Source organism: Monodon monoceros, unplaced genomic scaffold, assembly GCF_005190385.1.
Source record: "Monodon monoceros isolate NGI ecotype Baffin Bay Population unplaced genomic scaffold, NGI_Narwhal_1 Super_Scaffold_21, whole genome shotgun sequence".
In the NCBI taxonomy this organism is placed as follows: Eukaryota; Metazoa; Chordata; class Mammalia; order Artiodactyla; family Monodontidae; genus Monodon; species Monodon monoceros.
In genome coordinates this window covers 70,121,908-70,137,887 of record NW_021703778.1, presented here as the reverse complement: position 1 = coordinate 70,137,887, position 15,980 = coordinate 70,121,908, and the positions used below count along the sequence as shown (strand labels likewise).

At 41.4% G+C, this 15,980-nt stretch overlaps 1 protein-coding gene across 7 annotated transcripts in view; it reads right to left on the bottom strand.

The window, feature by feature from the left end:
- The window catches only part of IQCH (IQ motif containing H), a 210,626-nt gene that overhangs the window by 54,455 nt on the left and 140,191 nt on the right, over positions 1–15,980 (bottom strand). For 6 of the 7 annotated variants that reach the window (XM_029236988.1, XM_029236989.1, XM_029236990.1 and 3 more), the window contains 2 exons: positions 14,464–14,655; positions 220–340 (listed from right to left, as the gene is read on the bottom strand). In XM_029236988.1, coding sequence (XP_029092821.1) covers positions 220–340; positions 14,464–14,655 — 313 coding nt within the window. The remainder of the gene's footprint in view (positions 1–219; positions 341–14,463; positions 14,656–15,980) is intronic. The other variant, XM_029236992.1, reaches the window with a different exon arrangement.

The following is a 15,980-nucleotide window of genomic DNA, read 5'->3' as shown; positions in this document are numbered from 1 at the left end:
GGCACGCTTGGTATGCTCAGTTCCTGCTTACTTAAGAGGCTGAGTGCAAGATAAATATTTAGGCAAAGCTTAAAAGAGAAAGAAAGTCTGCTTGTAGGAGCACTTTTCTAAACCAACACAAGAGTTGCAAGGTATTCAAGTTGGCCCCAGGTTGACCCAAAACTAGAATTCAAGGTTGTGCAGACTAATGCTCAATAGAAGCTTTACAGTCTTATTTACCTTGACTGAGAAATGTTTGGAGGAATTTCCTCCACGTCGGGAACCGTTTCTCATTGACTGGCTGTGCGTGCTGTGCTAAAACGCCCGCCAGCTCCTCGGAGATCTTCACCAAAGCCGGCTCCTGCAGAAACAAATTAAATAGAACCACAAGCAATTTTACTACAGAAATGAAAACTGCTTGTGGAGTGATTAAAAACCAGGCCTCCAACAGGCAAAAAAAATGTGGTTACTGTTTACCCAGAGTCAGAAAGCCATTTTGAAAATATTCTCTATTTTTCCAGCCCTTTCAATTTTCATATTTCAAAGTGACTTGGCCCCTAAATATTGCTGCTAATCGTGCCTTTTGTCTCCAAAAGGCAGCCTTCTGTCTGGGTATCAGGTAACCCCAGTTTCAGACCCACAGCAGGCTGACCGATGGCATGTCCTCGGGCACTGTGCCTCCCTACTCTGGGCCTCAGTTTCCCATTGTGTAAAAGGTGGGGTTCACTACCTTCTCCCTAAGGTCCTTCAGACTGGAATTTTGTTTTTCATTAAAAAAGATTTTATTAATGTATAGTTGACTTACAATGTGTTGATTTCTTCTGTAGAGCAAAGTGACTCAGTTATACATGTATTTATATTCTTTTCCATTACGGTTTGTCACAGGATATTGAATATAGTTCCCTGTGCTCTACCGTAGGACCTTGTTGTTTATCCATCCTATATATAATAGTTTGCCTCTGCTCCTCCTAAATTCCCATTCCTTCCCTTCCCTACCCACCCTCCCCCTTGGCAACCCAGATGGGAATGTTTTTTATAGTATGACCCTAACAGAGCTGATCTTGGGAGAGATCATGGAGTTGGCAGGGTCTTTCTTGGGCACCTTCATCTCTTTAAGCCGTGCCCATTCCCCCTGGTTGGGGGGGCCTCCGTGTAACTCTGGTATCAAAGCCTTAAACCATGGCTGACCCTGTAGAGGTGGGATTTTAGGAGGGGGCAGGTTGGAAGAGTGAGATGGGGAGGGGGGCTGGCTTCAGTCACGTGATGTGCCCCACTAGGTCATAGCCTCATCTGCCTAGATGTGAGGCTGGCCCCACGTCATTGTACAACAACCCCAAACTACAGAGCATCTTGTCAAAATGAAAACAGTAGGAAACCCTCTGATGAATAAGAAACCTGGCTTTTTGACATGAAAAGACTCGGTTTGTCGGGACATTTTGGTTTTGTTTTTTTTTTGGAAAGTCTTAGACTATCTAAAATTTTTTAGATAGAAGCCACCTCTTCAGATATTTTTCCTCTCAGAAGAAGAGCAGGGCACTAGACACAAAACATTTGATAGGCAGGATTCATATTCAAAATATAGGACATTGACAAGAAAAACTCAGGGTTGCTTTGGGTTGCTGGGGAACTTTTTAATCTTTGAGTGAACATCAGTATTTGGAAGAATCAGAAAAGAATCAGCCTTGGCGAGTGGGGCAGGAAGGAATCTTAGAAATCATCTGTACAGCTATTTATTTTCAATTTCTCTGCCTTTAAAAAGTGATTGTCCTCCCCCCTCCCCCAGCTCCTTGGAACATCTGATTCATTCTGGGTCCCATGCCCTCTGAAAATCTACAATAGAAGACAAATAAATATCTGAGAGTACACTCTAGGCAGGTCCCAGTCACCTGAATAATTTCTGAAATATCCAGAAAATCCTGGTGGTAGAGTCTCATTAGTTAGCTTAGTAAGTGCTTGACGTACAAAACAAAAATGCCATGAGGAAGGAAGAGTGCCGCCGCCCACCCTTGTTCAGGGTGGCTCTCTGCACAGTTGGGGGTCGTGAAGAAGGGCTGGGGAAGCCAGCTTACACAAGGAGCCTCTACCTTGGGAGTTAATAGGCAGGGAAGTTGCTGTCAAAGCCCGAGCACTTTGTATCCTGCACAGTTTACATCTTCTCTGCTCTTTACTGTACATTACCTCGTCTCCCCAAGGCCCTGCATCTAAACCAGAAACAAGCACACAAAACACGCAGTTCCAACAACCTGGACCCCCCTTCTTGGTTCCTTCTTTGAGCACTGTCCTCCTCACCCATCTTTCTTTCTGTTTGACGCTTGTTTCAGTTAAAACCATCCTACTCTATCGAAAGAGACCAATTGTCTATGATTCATGCAGCGCCCCAAAGCTGGGACGATGAAGCACGTCTGTAGATTCCCACCCTGCTTGGGAAACTAAATGTCAAGGAAGGAACCCATGCAGGGCAGGCTCTCTACCAGGAAGGACAGTGGAGACTTCCTTTTTGTTCTGCCCTGATTAAAGGGCCCTTTCTGCCCTGTTTCTGAAAGGCGTTGAACCATCTATCCAGTGATCTGCTATCTGCTATCACATCAAGTCAGTTCAAGAGAAGTAATTCATTTATTCATTCATTCACGCAGAAAATGACAGGTACTTAGAGTAGTCAGGATCACTGAGACAGACAGTGGAATGGTAGTTGTCAGGGGGAGGGGGAATGGGGAGTTAGTGTTTGATGGGTACAGCTTCAGTTTTATAAGATGAAAAGAGTTATGGAGATGGACGGTGGTGATGGTTGCACAACATACGAGTGTATTTAATACCTTTGAACTGTAGACTTAAAAGTGGTTAAGATGGTAAATTTTATGTTATGGGTATTTTACCACAATAAAAAAAATTGAGGAAAAAAATTACAGAATGTCAGGCCTAACTGAACTAAGGAGAAAGGGTGTTTATGTGTTGGGGTGCGGGGAGACTAGAGATGGAGGTGAGATAATGAAGGAGTGTGTGAAAGCTTTGCCACCTAAGTCTTGAAACTAGATCTCTATCTGTTTGAGGATTAAGTCAAGACTCCTCAGTACGACACACAAAGGCCCTCTGTGACCTGGCCTCTGATTCCTAATGTAGCCTCACTTCTCTCCTTTCTGGCTTTCGCCCCGAACTGCCCTGGCTCAATGTCTTTCCTCCGCCTTCCTTCCCCCACTTCCTCACCTAGCTGACTGCTCCTCACCCTCTCTGAGTTAGTTCCAGTCATCCCTCCCCCAGGAAGCCTTCTCTGCCATCCCTGTGGGGTATCCTTTCCCCATGCTCTCCAGCCCCCCGGGGGCTCCTTAATGGCGTGGTCAGTGGCTTTGAGGTCAGGCTCCCCAGCGCTCAGCACAGGGAACACTCAATATTTGTGGACTGAGTCGTGGCGGTGATAAACACAGGGACCCAGCCCCGAAGAGCTGAAGTTACAGAATAAGGGAAAATGTGAAACCTCGCAACAGGCTTCTTCTTTGCTGCCCAGGGACCACCTGGGGGGATGACTACTTAAGAAGCACCAATTCTTCCTGGGTGGATTTTATGAGATTCCCAGCCTCTGAGGGGCACTGGAAAGATAAATGAGATGACATTTATGAAGTGTCACCTCTGATGCAACATGCTATATGAAGGCCAATAATTAACTTGTGAGGCTGTAGCTTGCAAGAGGCATCTGGACACTGTGTCAGGCTGCCCTCACTGCCTCTGCTTACAAAGCCAGCCATTCTGCCTTGATCTACAACGTTTGTGCTGCGTACAAAGCCATAGCAAGGGGGTAAATTTCCTAGAGGAAAGTCTGCTGTGGAAGTTGTGTCCCATCATGAGAAGTACAGGGCCGAAGGCACTTGCAGGGTGACATTCGATAGGGGATGCTGGGGCACACAGAGGCAGCTTGGGGCCACGAGGAACTCTCTAAGAAAAAGATAGGCAGAGAAATAATGGGGTGGGAGGTATTACCTGTTCAATTTATTTCTTTATTTTGAAAGCATCTGATAGGAAATAGAAGGATTATACTAAGAATGGCCTTAGTTGCAATGAAGAGACATCAGATGCAAGTTCTCAGCTTGGGGGGAGCTTCTGTTCTCTAGTGTTTATCATTTTGCATAGTTCAAACACAATTACCACAACTTTAAGGGCAGATGCTGATAACGGAAGATCTGTAGCCATTTGGGCTTATTCTGTTCAGAGTAAGCTTAAGTGCACATTGATGCACACAGACACAGATGTACAAAACCGTGCCACACAAACCCCCAAATTCATGGGAATCATCAGAACCATATTCATAAACTACTTCCTCTTGTCACAGCAGGCGCACATTCATTATCTCCTTTGGTCCTGACACCGACACTCTGAGGTGGGCCAGCACAGGATTGTTTCCCCTGCTCTACAAATGGCAAGTAGAGGCCCCTGGAGTGAGGGGGCTTGTGTAAGATCACTGGCTGAGTTGTCAGATTCTGTTAGTGGGTGATTTTCAACACGTGACCGAAGACAGAAAACAACGGAGTTGGGGGAACCATTGCTAGTTTGCCTTCTTCCCCACTGCTTTTCACCCTTGCAAAGTGTGTGTGTGTGTGTGTGTGTGTGTGTGTGTGTGTGTAGAATATCTGTTACATGCCAGCAACCGGGGCACAGATTCTCTATCTTACATACTTATGAAATGAGTAGTTCCATGAGGCACATCAAGGTGATAGACTACTACTGGTTAGTGTTTCAGAGAGTTTATCATCCACATGGAGCAGATCGTTTAGAGCTAACAACTCTGGAGGTGTGGAAAGGAAAGCTTAGACCTCATGGGTGATAAACAAGTGTTAGAAAAATACACTTCACTTCTTGAAAAAATCAGTTCCAGATCTTCATTCCATTATGATTGCACTGGCTCTGGCAATGCACATTAGCTGCTGGCCTTTGTGGAGCTAATAGCTCTAGAGCAATTCCCATCCAGGAGGAACCTGAGCCGCATCTGTGCCACTGCATAGCCTTGTCACCCAGTATCCATATTTACCCCTCAGAGTGCATCAGTGATAGTCATGACCTTGGAGTGTTCCAAGATAACTGCAGGGCCTCCATCAGCCTGACCAATGCATCCTAGAGATTCTTGTCTATCAAGCATGGACTTTGCCTTTCAGCTCTCTCTCTTTTTTCTATCAAGAAAGTATAAATTTGAAGGAAGAGATATTTGACTGAAAGAAATTCAGGATATCTCAGGGGAGGCTGCTAGCATATCCAATTTAATAGTGCCCTCAATGACTAAAGCTACTTCAAGCTCCAGAGAGGTAACTTTCCCAAGTAAATTCTAAGTGTGTGTGTGTGTGTGTGTGAGTATGAGTGTGTGTTTGTGTGTGTGTGTGCGTGTGTGTGTGTTGGGGAGGATGAGCAAGGAGGAAGAAAGAATACAAATTAGATGCTCTAAATATCAATCTCACCAATACTCCTTTTATTTCAGAAGCTTCTTTGCTGGATCGGCAGTGGTGAATTAAGTAAAATAACTTCTCGGCTAATCACCTCCAATCTCTCACATCAGACATTGGTGTTGTTCAAAAGAGAAACCAAGGGACCTACCTAGATGATTCTGCTTTATAGAGTCTTCTGATATCCCTAAATGGAGGAATAGGGACGAAAGGGGCAAGACAGTCACTTGAAAAACTAAGCAAGAATGTCAGTGTTGAAAGAGGCCATCGGAACATCTAAGACAAATGTCTCGTGTAACAGAAGAGGGGATGGCGCTTCTACACTCATACAGCAAGACCACAGGAGCTCTCTGGCTGCCTCTGGTTCTGGGGTGAGTGGTTTCCACCACCCCTGCTGCCTCTTTCAAAGGGAAAGTGTGGGTTTCATGAAAGGTGCTCAGGATTTGAAAGGCTAGCGGCACAGAGATGGAGAGAAGGGAGGGATTCCTAATTTGAGGGTGAATTTAGGAAGGTTACTTTGCTTGCACAGGACACTTTTTACCACTACAGTTATTTTTTAGGTAAAACAATAGCTCTCTCTTGTTGAAAGCTTACCATGTGGTAGGTCTGTGCCAGGGATTTTATATTTATTATCTCAAAGCCAGTCTCTGAAGTAGTAATTATCATCTCCATTTCATGTCACACACCCGTGAAGTAGCAAACTGGGATTCAAATCTAGTTGCTACCAGTATGCCATAGTGCGATGAGATCTGGGTCTGTAACTGCCATCAGTGGGCATTGATGGTCCATCTGGGTCAGATTTAGATCATCCACATGTGATGCTAAGTCTGTGCCGTGAAATTTATGACAAATGGTAGAATGGACATCTGTTGTTGGCTGCCTAGCATCTTTGTCCCCTCGTTCCAGGTAATGATATACCCAACTTCCTTTCAGGAACTGTCCCTACCCCATTCTTAGCTATGCAAGAATTGAGAGTGACTCCACGCTCAGCTCCAGGGATGGGCCCCTGGTTAGCAAAGCCATACCCTGGCCACAGTGATTGGTTCAGGAAGGGCACATGACCCAATTAGGCCAATCAAGTGTTAGGAAACACTTGCTGGGGGTGTTAGGAAACACTTGCTGGGGCCTTCTGAGAAAGAAGCTTTTATGCTCTTCTGAGAATGCTGCCTGGTGAGATGTTCTCTCTTCCTATTACCTTGACCGGGGACAAGCTCTAGGAGCTACTTGACTAAGGACAAGCTCCAGGAGCCACTGGCAGCCATCTGGCGACCGTGGGGACAACCAGCCTTAGGATGGAGCAGACATTATGCACAGTACGGAGGAGTGATGGAAAGTAACTGGGTCCTTAGTGATACTGAGCCACTGGATTAAGCCTTGTCTGATGCCAGAGCCAATCTCTGGATTTTCAGTTAGCTGATAATAATAAATTCTGCTTATTTTTTATTTTTATTTTTAAAAATTCTCTTTATTTTTAAAGTCATTTTGAGTTGGATTTTCTGTTATTGAATATTAAACATTTTAAACTGATACAAAGGGGTGGGCCAAACCGTGTATCCACAATCCATGCTGGATGCTTAAGCCAGCAAAGGCTCTGATCACTCTATGCATTGGTTACTCTCATTCTGCAGTCAGTAGTGAGGTTTTCACTCATCCCTTTCCATTAAAATCATTAGCAATCGTCCCTCTTTAGAGTGCAAAAATAGGCTGAGTGGATGAAGAAAAAATGAAAATGTCTCCAGCAAGTCATATACAACTTCCCACACCTACTTAAAGTTTAAGGACTACCTTAATACTCCATGTTTAATTGTTAATTGAGAGTTTAAAAATCAAAAATGCCAACTTTGCCTTCGATGAGATGGCAAATTATGCTGCTGTAGAAAGTAACATAATGTAAAACAGCCAACATTACCAAGGCACACAAATGCTTTTGGTATGTAAAATTGTTTTGTAAAATATTTGCTCCATCTGCTGAAAGCAAAAGACAATTTTCCCTTGATAGCTAATGGCCCATCTTGGCTGTGTGGCAAGTGATTCGCTGTGGTGGCGGCTCTCATTAAACAGAATGGTGAAAATGTGGTATATAATTCCATACTTATGTCGCATTATCCACTCGCTGCTTCTCGAGAAGTCTGTCCCTCATTATCCAGGCCTCCACCTTGCACCAACGTGCAGGCCTAGCAGTTGATTTGACTCGAGAAGCATTTTGTCCAACTGAGGCACATATGTTGCGCCTCCATTCCAAAGCTCAGCACAACTGCTTCGCCCCGACCAGAAACGCTAGAGAGGTTCATTCCCTTTCAGCTTTCCAGCTCTTCAACTGCTGTTTCTTTTTTCCCCTCTCCACAGGGGGCCATGATTTTCTTTCTAGGCTCACCCTGTCGCACTGCATGCTGGGGGTTTCAATAGATAAAGATTAAGCATTTCTTGAAATTCTTACTTGAACTTTGCACATACACAAAAGCAGGAAAAATTTTTCCTGTGGGCCAAAGCGGCCACCATAAAAGCCGGACAGACACTGCCCTTGGTTCATGGTGTATGTGGTCATCTGTGATCGCTCTCTTTAAAGGAGTTGTTTACACTATTCTCTGAATTACTTCAACATCTGCTAAAAGAACAATTAAAAATAAATAATCCAGGGTGGTTTAAAAAAAGGAGAATATGTTCGTGTTTTGGGAATGATATTAAAAAGTAGTTACAGCAGCAAGGGGTAGATTTTTTTAAAGATATTTTTAATGTTGGACAATGGGTTTAAAGGCAATTATATTAAATATGAGTGACATCAAGTAAAAGCATGTGACTGTTCTAAAGATTACACAATATTTTAAAGCAGAAACCACGCAGTTTAAAAATCAACCACAAATGGTAGTGGCCATAATTATTATTATTGACAATAGGTTTCTTTCTTTCCAGTTAGAGAAATATCGCTGGTTGAGAAAACTGCATATGCTGAAAAAGCTCTTTAGTTGAAAATTAAAAGCAAAAGAAAACACATGTGCCCTTTGGACTTGATTTTTCATTCAAGTAGTGGGGAGTGGGGTGAATTTGTCGACTGAAATGGGAGGCTATCAGGAGGATTTATATTTTAATTTCATACAAAATAAATGGGCAAGCATCTGCCTTTCTTAATCGGAGTCTGTACCTTCTTTGATATTTCCACGTGTACAGAGGTATATACTTGAGGCGGACGTGATAGCATTATATATTTAGTATTGTTGTTTTTTCTACAGACCATGCTTATTAAAATACCAGGGTAGTAAATCAGTGAATTCCAAAAGTGAGGATTTTTTGTTTGCTCTGGCACAATTACACGAAAGTCTGGGTCTTCTCAAGGGCATCCCTCTCTCACCGAGGGGCATGGAGGACAGACGACCAGAAGCAAATGGCGCAGTGGCCAGCAGAGGAGAGTAAAACCCACTCTGAATCTGTTCCAAATATCCGTGCCTGCTCTGTGGCTTGAAGCAGATATTTCCAAAAGAACTCCAGTGGGACTTCCTGTATGTGAAAGCATAACCAGTTCTTGTTCCTCTCATCTTTTGCTTTATTCCTTCCTTCCACGCTGTTATCGCGAAAACTGGTAGTTAAATTGATTCAAAATATTCCGGATCCATATGGCCGCCAACCCTGGAGCTGAGGCGATAGTGCCTCACTGCTGTTCTCAAGCATTTGCCTCTCCCCTAGTCCCCAGATGGTGGGAGTAACATTTAAACCTCCTTTTCTCTGCCTTGTACAATAGACCTTGGCACCATTTCAACTGTTTACTCCGGTAATTAACAGCTCTGATACCACAACAATTACAACTCCTATACTCTCACCACAATAATGCTATGAATTAGTGAGAGCTAATGGCTGGAAGGTAGAGGGTTTCCAGACTGTGAGATCTGTGCATTTTTAGAATAAAATAAAAGGTACAAACAGCATGCTTGCAGTAGACAATGATTACCTAGTAATTAGTTTACACAAAGCTTCCTATTTAATGGCAAAACGCTGTAATTAACGTGTGACAGAAAATCAAAGGGTACTTTGTAAGCATATGAAAAATTAACACTGCAGGCCCATAGCTTTATGTACTGATTAGAAGCATATTAAATCAATAGGACACACAAACCAACAGCTTGTATAGCTGATTATTATAGGTCCTCAGAAGGGGGACCCAGCTTTCATTTAACTTGGGGAGGCAATTTTCCTTCTCCTGTCATCTTCCTCAGGCACAGAGAAGCACCTCACACCCAACCCTGGCAGCTTCATGAAAACAGCCATTGAACTGGAAGAAAACATTCTAAGTCATTTTCAGAGATAAGGAAAAATATGTAAATGACTAAGACTTTCCAATGATTGCGGTGACGTGCTGCTACACTAATTAGAAAAGACACCAACTGGAACCGGAAAATGAAGCAACCGGGTCTCAATCTTGTGGTCAGAAAAATCTCTACTTTATCAGGTCAATGCCTCTTTATACAACATGTAGGAAGTTTAAATAACTGGAATTATTTTCTGTTTTCAAATTATAAGAAACCAGGCTGCTTTCAAGGTTTATTCTTTTAAAGGTATTGTCTGGGTAAATCATTGGGTAGGCACAACTTGGTCAACATTCTGTATCCACAATAGCCACAATCCTATGTAATGATAATTGATGCGTAGAACAATGTTCTGGAAGCCTACAAGATGCTACAGGACCTTCTGAATCACCATAAAAAGATTAAATTGTATGTACTTGTTCAATATTACCTACAACTTAACTGTAATGCAATTTTATGGTAATATTAATAACAAGTAGCATTTCTTGAAGTCTTATGTGCTAAGTACATTGGTAGCCAACCCACAAAGGTTATCTCATTTAATTCTCACTACCTCCCCAGGAGACAGGTACTAATATTACTTCTCTTTACAGTTGAAGCGATAGAAACCTGGAGAGCTGAAGTGACTTGCCCATGGCTCCCCCCGAGTAACCTCTGGGCGCCTAGGCTATGGAACCCACGAAGCCAGGCCACCTCCTACTTATCCTGAATGTTCAATTATTCATACTAGCCTATTCCAGACCTCATTTTGCTTCAGAGGAAGTTTACATGTCAATCTGGAACAGGAGACTAAAAACAAACAAACAAAATATGTGGTTGCTTATCCAAAAAACAGGGTTTTAAAAACTCACTATATTTTTAATGCTGTGTCTGATTGTGAAGATAGGCTACTTCCTCTAAGCTCTGGGAGACTTTACAGGTTCACTAAAATGATCTTGCTGGTGTACTAAGTTGAGAAAGGCACTGGAAATTTGTCACCTCCGTGAACGATCAAAGGGTGACATCTAAAACTCACTCTCCTCACCCATGCACATAAGTAGGTACGTGAGGCAGTTAGGTTGCAAAGCCGAATCCTACAGACCCAACAGGGCCTCTTCTCTGACACTATGAGGTGTGTGTACCGATGGCCCTATTACATCTCAGCCTGCCGGCAACAGGACAGCAGCTCTCCTTTCAGACAGGAAAGGGAAGAAATTTGAGAGCAATAGCTGTGGGACGTTTGTGTTTCCCGCAAGTCTCTGTAGAAAGCAGACAATCTGCCACAAGGGCAGCAGGCCACAACGGCAGGGACCTGAGGGAGAACACTACTCTAAGGCTTTCAAACAACGGGTCTTTTCTAAATGGATGCAGCTCAGTGTGGCAAGGGCATGGGGCCAGGAGGAGTGGATGTGTGTTCCAAACTAGGTGCGGATCATCTACTAGCTGTGTGAACTTGGGCAAGTCACTGCACTTCCCAAGCATCAATTTCTCCATCGGTAAACAGAGTGACAATACCTTCCGTATCAAAGTGGTGTGGAAGTAAATGAGTAAAAACTTCCGTTTTTTTCTGAGATTGAATGAGTCAATTCACATAAAGGACTGAAATGCCAGGACTCCCATGGATACCCAAATCCAAGAATCCTCAAGTCCCATGTATAAAATGGCATTGCACAGTTGCCCTCCGTATCTGTGGGCTCCACATCAACCAACCGTGGATCAAATATGCAATGGTACAATTCTATTATTAAGAAATATGGAGAAATGTCAAGACCTTATAGTGTATTCATGGGTCGACAAAATGCTAAATCTCACATCTAGGCCAGTATTCTGGCAACTACTCTTCTAAAGCAGTGTCACCAGGCCTCAGTACCACCAAGCCAATCTTCTAGGAGCAAGGGAGGGAAATTTTACCCTTTAAAAAAAGAAAGAAAGAAAAAGGCACAAGAAGGACTAGTACCACAACAGATGTCTACCTGGGTCTCCCTACACTGTCTTAGGTGAGAGTATCCAGGAAGGTTTTTCCCCTACAGGTGTGTCTTTGCTTAAGCCTTTATTCCTACTAAATGAAATCCCCCCGACTGGGGAGTGGGGTCTTTGGAGCATGCACACATGTGTAGATTCATTGAACCTTAACAAGCATTGAGTACTTAAGTGAGTGAGTTTCCTGGAACCTGTTGGCGGAAGTAGGTTTTGTTAGCTGGTAGGATGAAGAGAGTAAGGTTGGTACCAAGCCATCATGAAAAAAATGAGAGTTGTGTTGTTTCCATTGTGGCCATAATGTAACATTCTGCTTTTCCTAAAATCACCTACATGTCAACACTGATTTTTTAAATGTGACTTCAGTGTTTTAGCATTTGTTGATTCTATGACTGTTTCAAGTCTCAACTGCAACCAAATAACTCTCGTTCTCAATTAGATAGGTAGAAAAAAAGATGATCTTTATATTAGATCCTTGAGTCTACACTGAATCATGCCTACATCTAAAACCAATATTTACATAAGATGCAAGAGCCTCTCAAAACAGTTCAAACTCCCATAAACAGCACTGTTTTTAATCTGTTGCCTACAACATACCAATGAGAAAAATCATGGTATCACGTCATAAACTGCTATGCAAATGATGCTATTTGTAAGTACTAACATAGTTTAGTGCTTACGGTCATATTCTCATTTCTAATAATTCTCCCAGAATGGAGTCTTTCTCTGGACTTTTAGCCTGCAAGATAGTCTTTCATCAAGAAGCTGAAATTTTTAATAACCTGCCAGCATATGTTTTGTATGTGCCAGGCTAGGCTTGATGACACAACATCTTCATTATCAAAAGAAACAGGTCTACAAACTGTAATAGGACATTAAAACATGCCTGTGCTCATAAAGTAATGTTTTGATGTCTAAATGTGCACCATTATGACGGTCTTCTGGAACAAAAGATAATTCTAATCCTAAATTTTCAATAGCTACACTCAGTGGAAATTGCGGTTCACTTCCACTCTGAATGCAATTTCACTTTGAAGGCAAAAGAATGTCAAAAGTCTCCCACAAAAGAAAAAAAAAAAAAGCTCTTCGGAACTACTTTATTTTTTATTTTTATTTTTGGCTTCTAACCACACCCTGGCCAAGCACAGGTCTCAGAGTGTAAAAAGATTTCATAATAATGATTTTTCCCTTGTTAAGTTAAAAAAAAGATTTAGACAGATTATTAATTATTCAAAAGTGTCACATTTGACAACATTAACAATAATGCCAAATGTATTTGGTGACAATTTAAAATGGTATTGTTTAAAATAATTGAAATTAAATAATATATATTCAGGTTTCTAAATGCAATTCAGCCAAATGCTAATATTTTAAATATTTTTAAAACTTAAAGTCAAACATTTCAAATTTATCATAGTCTAGTGTCAGGAGAATTTTATGAAAATTGGTTTGAAATATTGAGACAGCAAATACTTTGTACATTAACATTTCAGTCTTTTAGATTAAAAAAGTCATACTTTTCATGGTTTAATCTCAACAGTTTTGCTTAAAATTTTTTTTTATATAAGATGAAACAAAATCTAGTCCAAGGAGAACACAAGAGAAACCTCTATGGGCCTCAAAATTAAATACATTTTCCCTGTTTTATTTTTTTCTAGAAGAGTAATTCATTTTGGTATCCTTTAAATAATATGTAAAAAGCTGGCCATGACAAGTACTGCATTTAGTCCATTCACTGATGAAGGGGGAAGAAAAGCCCGGAATAGATTATGAGGAGAACAGTAACATTTGTAAAAGGGAACTCTCCCTTCTGACTATTCTCTAGATTTATTCGTCATTTCACTTTCACAAGAATAATGGGGTTCTCTCTTGTGTGCCCCTCCCTTTCTATCACTTGTGTCTTGATTCATATACTCGTATAGTGGGATGCTCAAAGCAGATGCAAATCACTGCAGAGCCCACTACTACAGACATCGGTGGGGAAGGAATCAGTTAAGGGAACCTGCGTCTGAATTTTCCTCATCAGTTATGCTTTCACCAGTAGCTCAGCCAAAACAGAGCTTGGGATTAAGAGAAGCCAGGCAAGTCGAGGTCTCTGGATGCAAAATGATGCAACTTTTAGAATGGTGGGGATAATTCATATATGAGGCCATATAAAACTAATTATTAAGCAAGTTTGAAACAGACTAAGAAGTTGTACAATTCATCCTTCCATCAATATGTGTGGAAAAATCTGTACACGTCGCTCATATGCTAAGAGTTTTTACCTATTCAGTTCTTGCCGGGAGATTTTCTTGCTGGAATGTATTATTTTCTCAACATCTCACAGGCACCAGCAGTTACATAAATTTCCTTGAATTGTCTTCGAAAACATATGACTGCTGACAGAATGCTATTATACATTAGCTTCCAGGTGACAAGCATTCACTAATAGAATTTCTCTCTCATAATAAAATACAACTAGCTTAATAACAACACTTGTTAGAAGCATATGATCAAGACCCACTTACAGCAAATTATTAGGTTTGTAATGTTATTTGAATATGGTAAAAAGATTACTTCCTAATTATCATAATCAATTTGAGGACTTTTAGGGCTCCAAGAAGGAACATTTAAAATGACCTAATCAACCTCATTCACTTTGTATATAAGAACTAAGGCCAAAGAAAGTAAAAAACTTGCCTAAGGTCTCACTGCTGGTAGATAACGCAGCTGAGCCTAGAAGAAAGTACCTTATCTTCTAGCAGAGCCTTTTGCTTTATCTCCTATCTGTTCACAGACACTTCGGGTTTAAGTTACCATCGAACACTCACTTGTGCCCATTTCTTGCTCCAGTCTTCACGGCTGTATCTGTGACTCTCCTTTAGGACCCACTTGTAGCACTTTAGGTGGGATGGAATGTCACAAAATGCAGTCCCATTTCCTCCAAACTCATAGTCCATTTTAAAGAGCCAGCGTTGGATTTCCAGGTGATCAATGACCAGCTGACTCACCTGTTCTATTATCTGTGGGGCCAAAGACACAGCAACATTTAGTTTCCTGGATTCCTCCTTATTGTGTTAACTTAGTTGTGGTACTTCTCATGTGTCTTTATTTCAAACAGTTTGTTCATTCGGTTTTCTTCTAGTTATTAAGACAGATTAGAAGAAGTTTTATGTGATACATGTATGTGTGTGTATATATATGTATATGGTGTGAAGAAACCACTCACCAGTGGGACTAAAGACATGTTTAAAAGTATAATCTTATTAGAAATTATGAAATTATCATTTGCTGGCTTTTAAAGGCAAAAGGAAAAAACCTGTGAATATCTGTAATTGAATCTTGATACTGTTTTCTTCCTTTTTCAGGGAATTATGTGTTTACTTATTCTTCAATTTTTTTTTATAGTTTCAAGGTTGTAAAAAGTTATAGTCTCGAAAACTTTAACTGTTTGGAGCTTTGCTGAGCTTTTAAATGTTCTTGTCTATAAAGCATTTAATTTTTTCCTCGTTAGTGTACGTGAAATACATACATTTGGCCGGTCAGTTGACAAAGTGTATTATGTGTATTGTAGGTACAAGACACATAAAGGAGATAAAACACTCATGAAAGCAACTTTCTTGGAATACACACCTATCCTACGTCTTATTTGAAACTATTCCCTCAAGAACTGGGCTCAGTCACATGAATGTTTCAGGGATAGAAGTTCAAGCTCTAATATCATAGTAATAATAATGATGATAATATCTAACATCATTGAACTCTCAGTAGGATCTAGGCCTTTGGCTAAGCTCTTTACATGAGTTTTCTTTTCTTTCTCTCTCTCTCTTTTTTTTTTTGGCTACGCCACGTGTCTTGTAGGATGTGGGATCTTAGTTCCCTGATCAGGGATTGAACCCGGACTCTTGGCAGTGAGAGCATGGAGTCCTAACCAGTGGACCTCCAGGGAATTCCGAGTTTTTTCACATAACACTCATAAAAACCTATGAGGTAGGCATCATTATTAATTCCGCTTTATGTATAAATAACTGAGACTCAGCTAATTTAAATAACTTGCCCATGATCACACAGCATTGAGTGGCAGAGCAGAGACTCCACCCAGGCTGCTCTGAGTCCAATACCTAAGCCCATTTCTTCTCCACTGTGCTGCCCATCTCAACCTGCAGAGAGGTGGAGGAGAAGGGTGAGGTGGAGAAGGAAGTGAGGAGCAAGAGAAGCAACTTTCCAAACAGTCAACAAGCCATTTGGGATAAGTTTGAATCAGACAAAAGTCTATAGCAAGATTACTTAATTATAAGTAACACTGTTCTAGTAGAGCCTTGGTGAAAAATAACTCATTAGATCACAA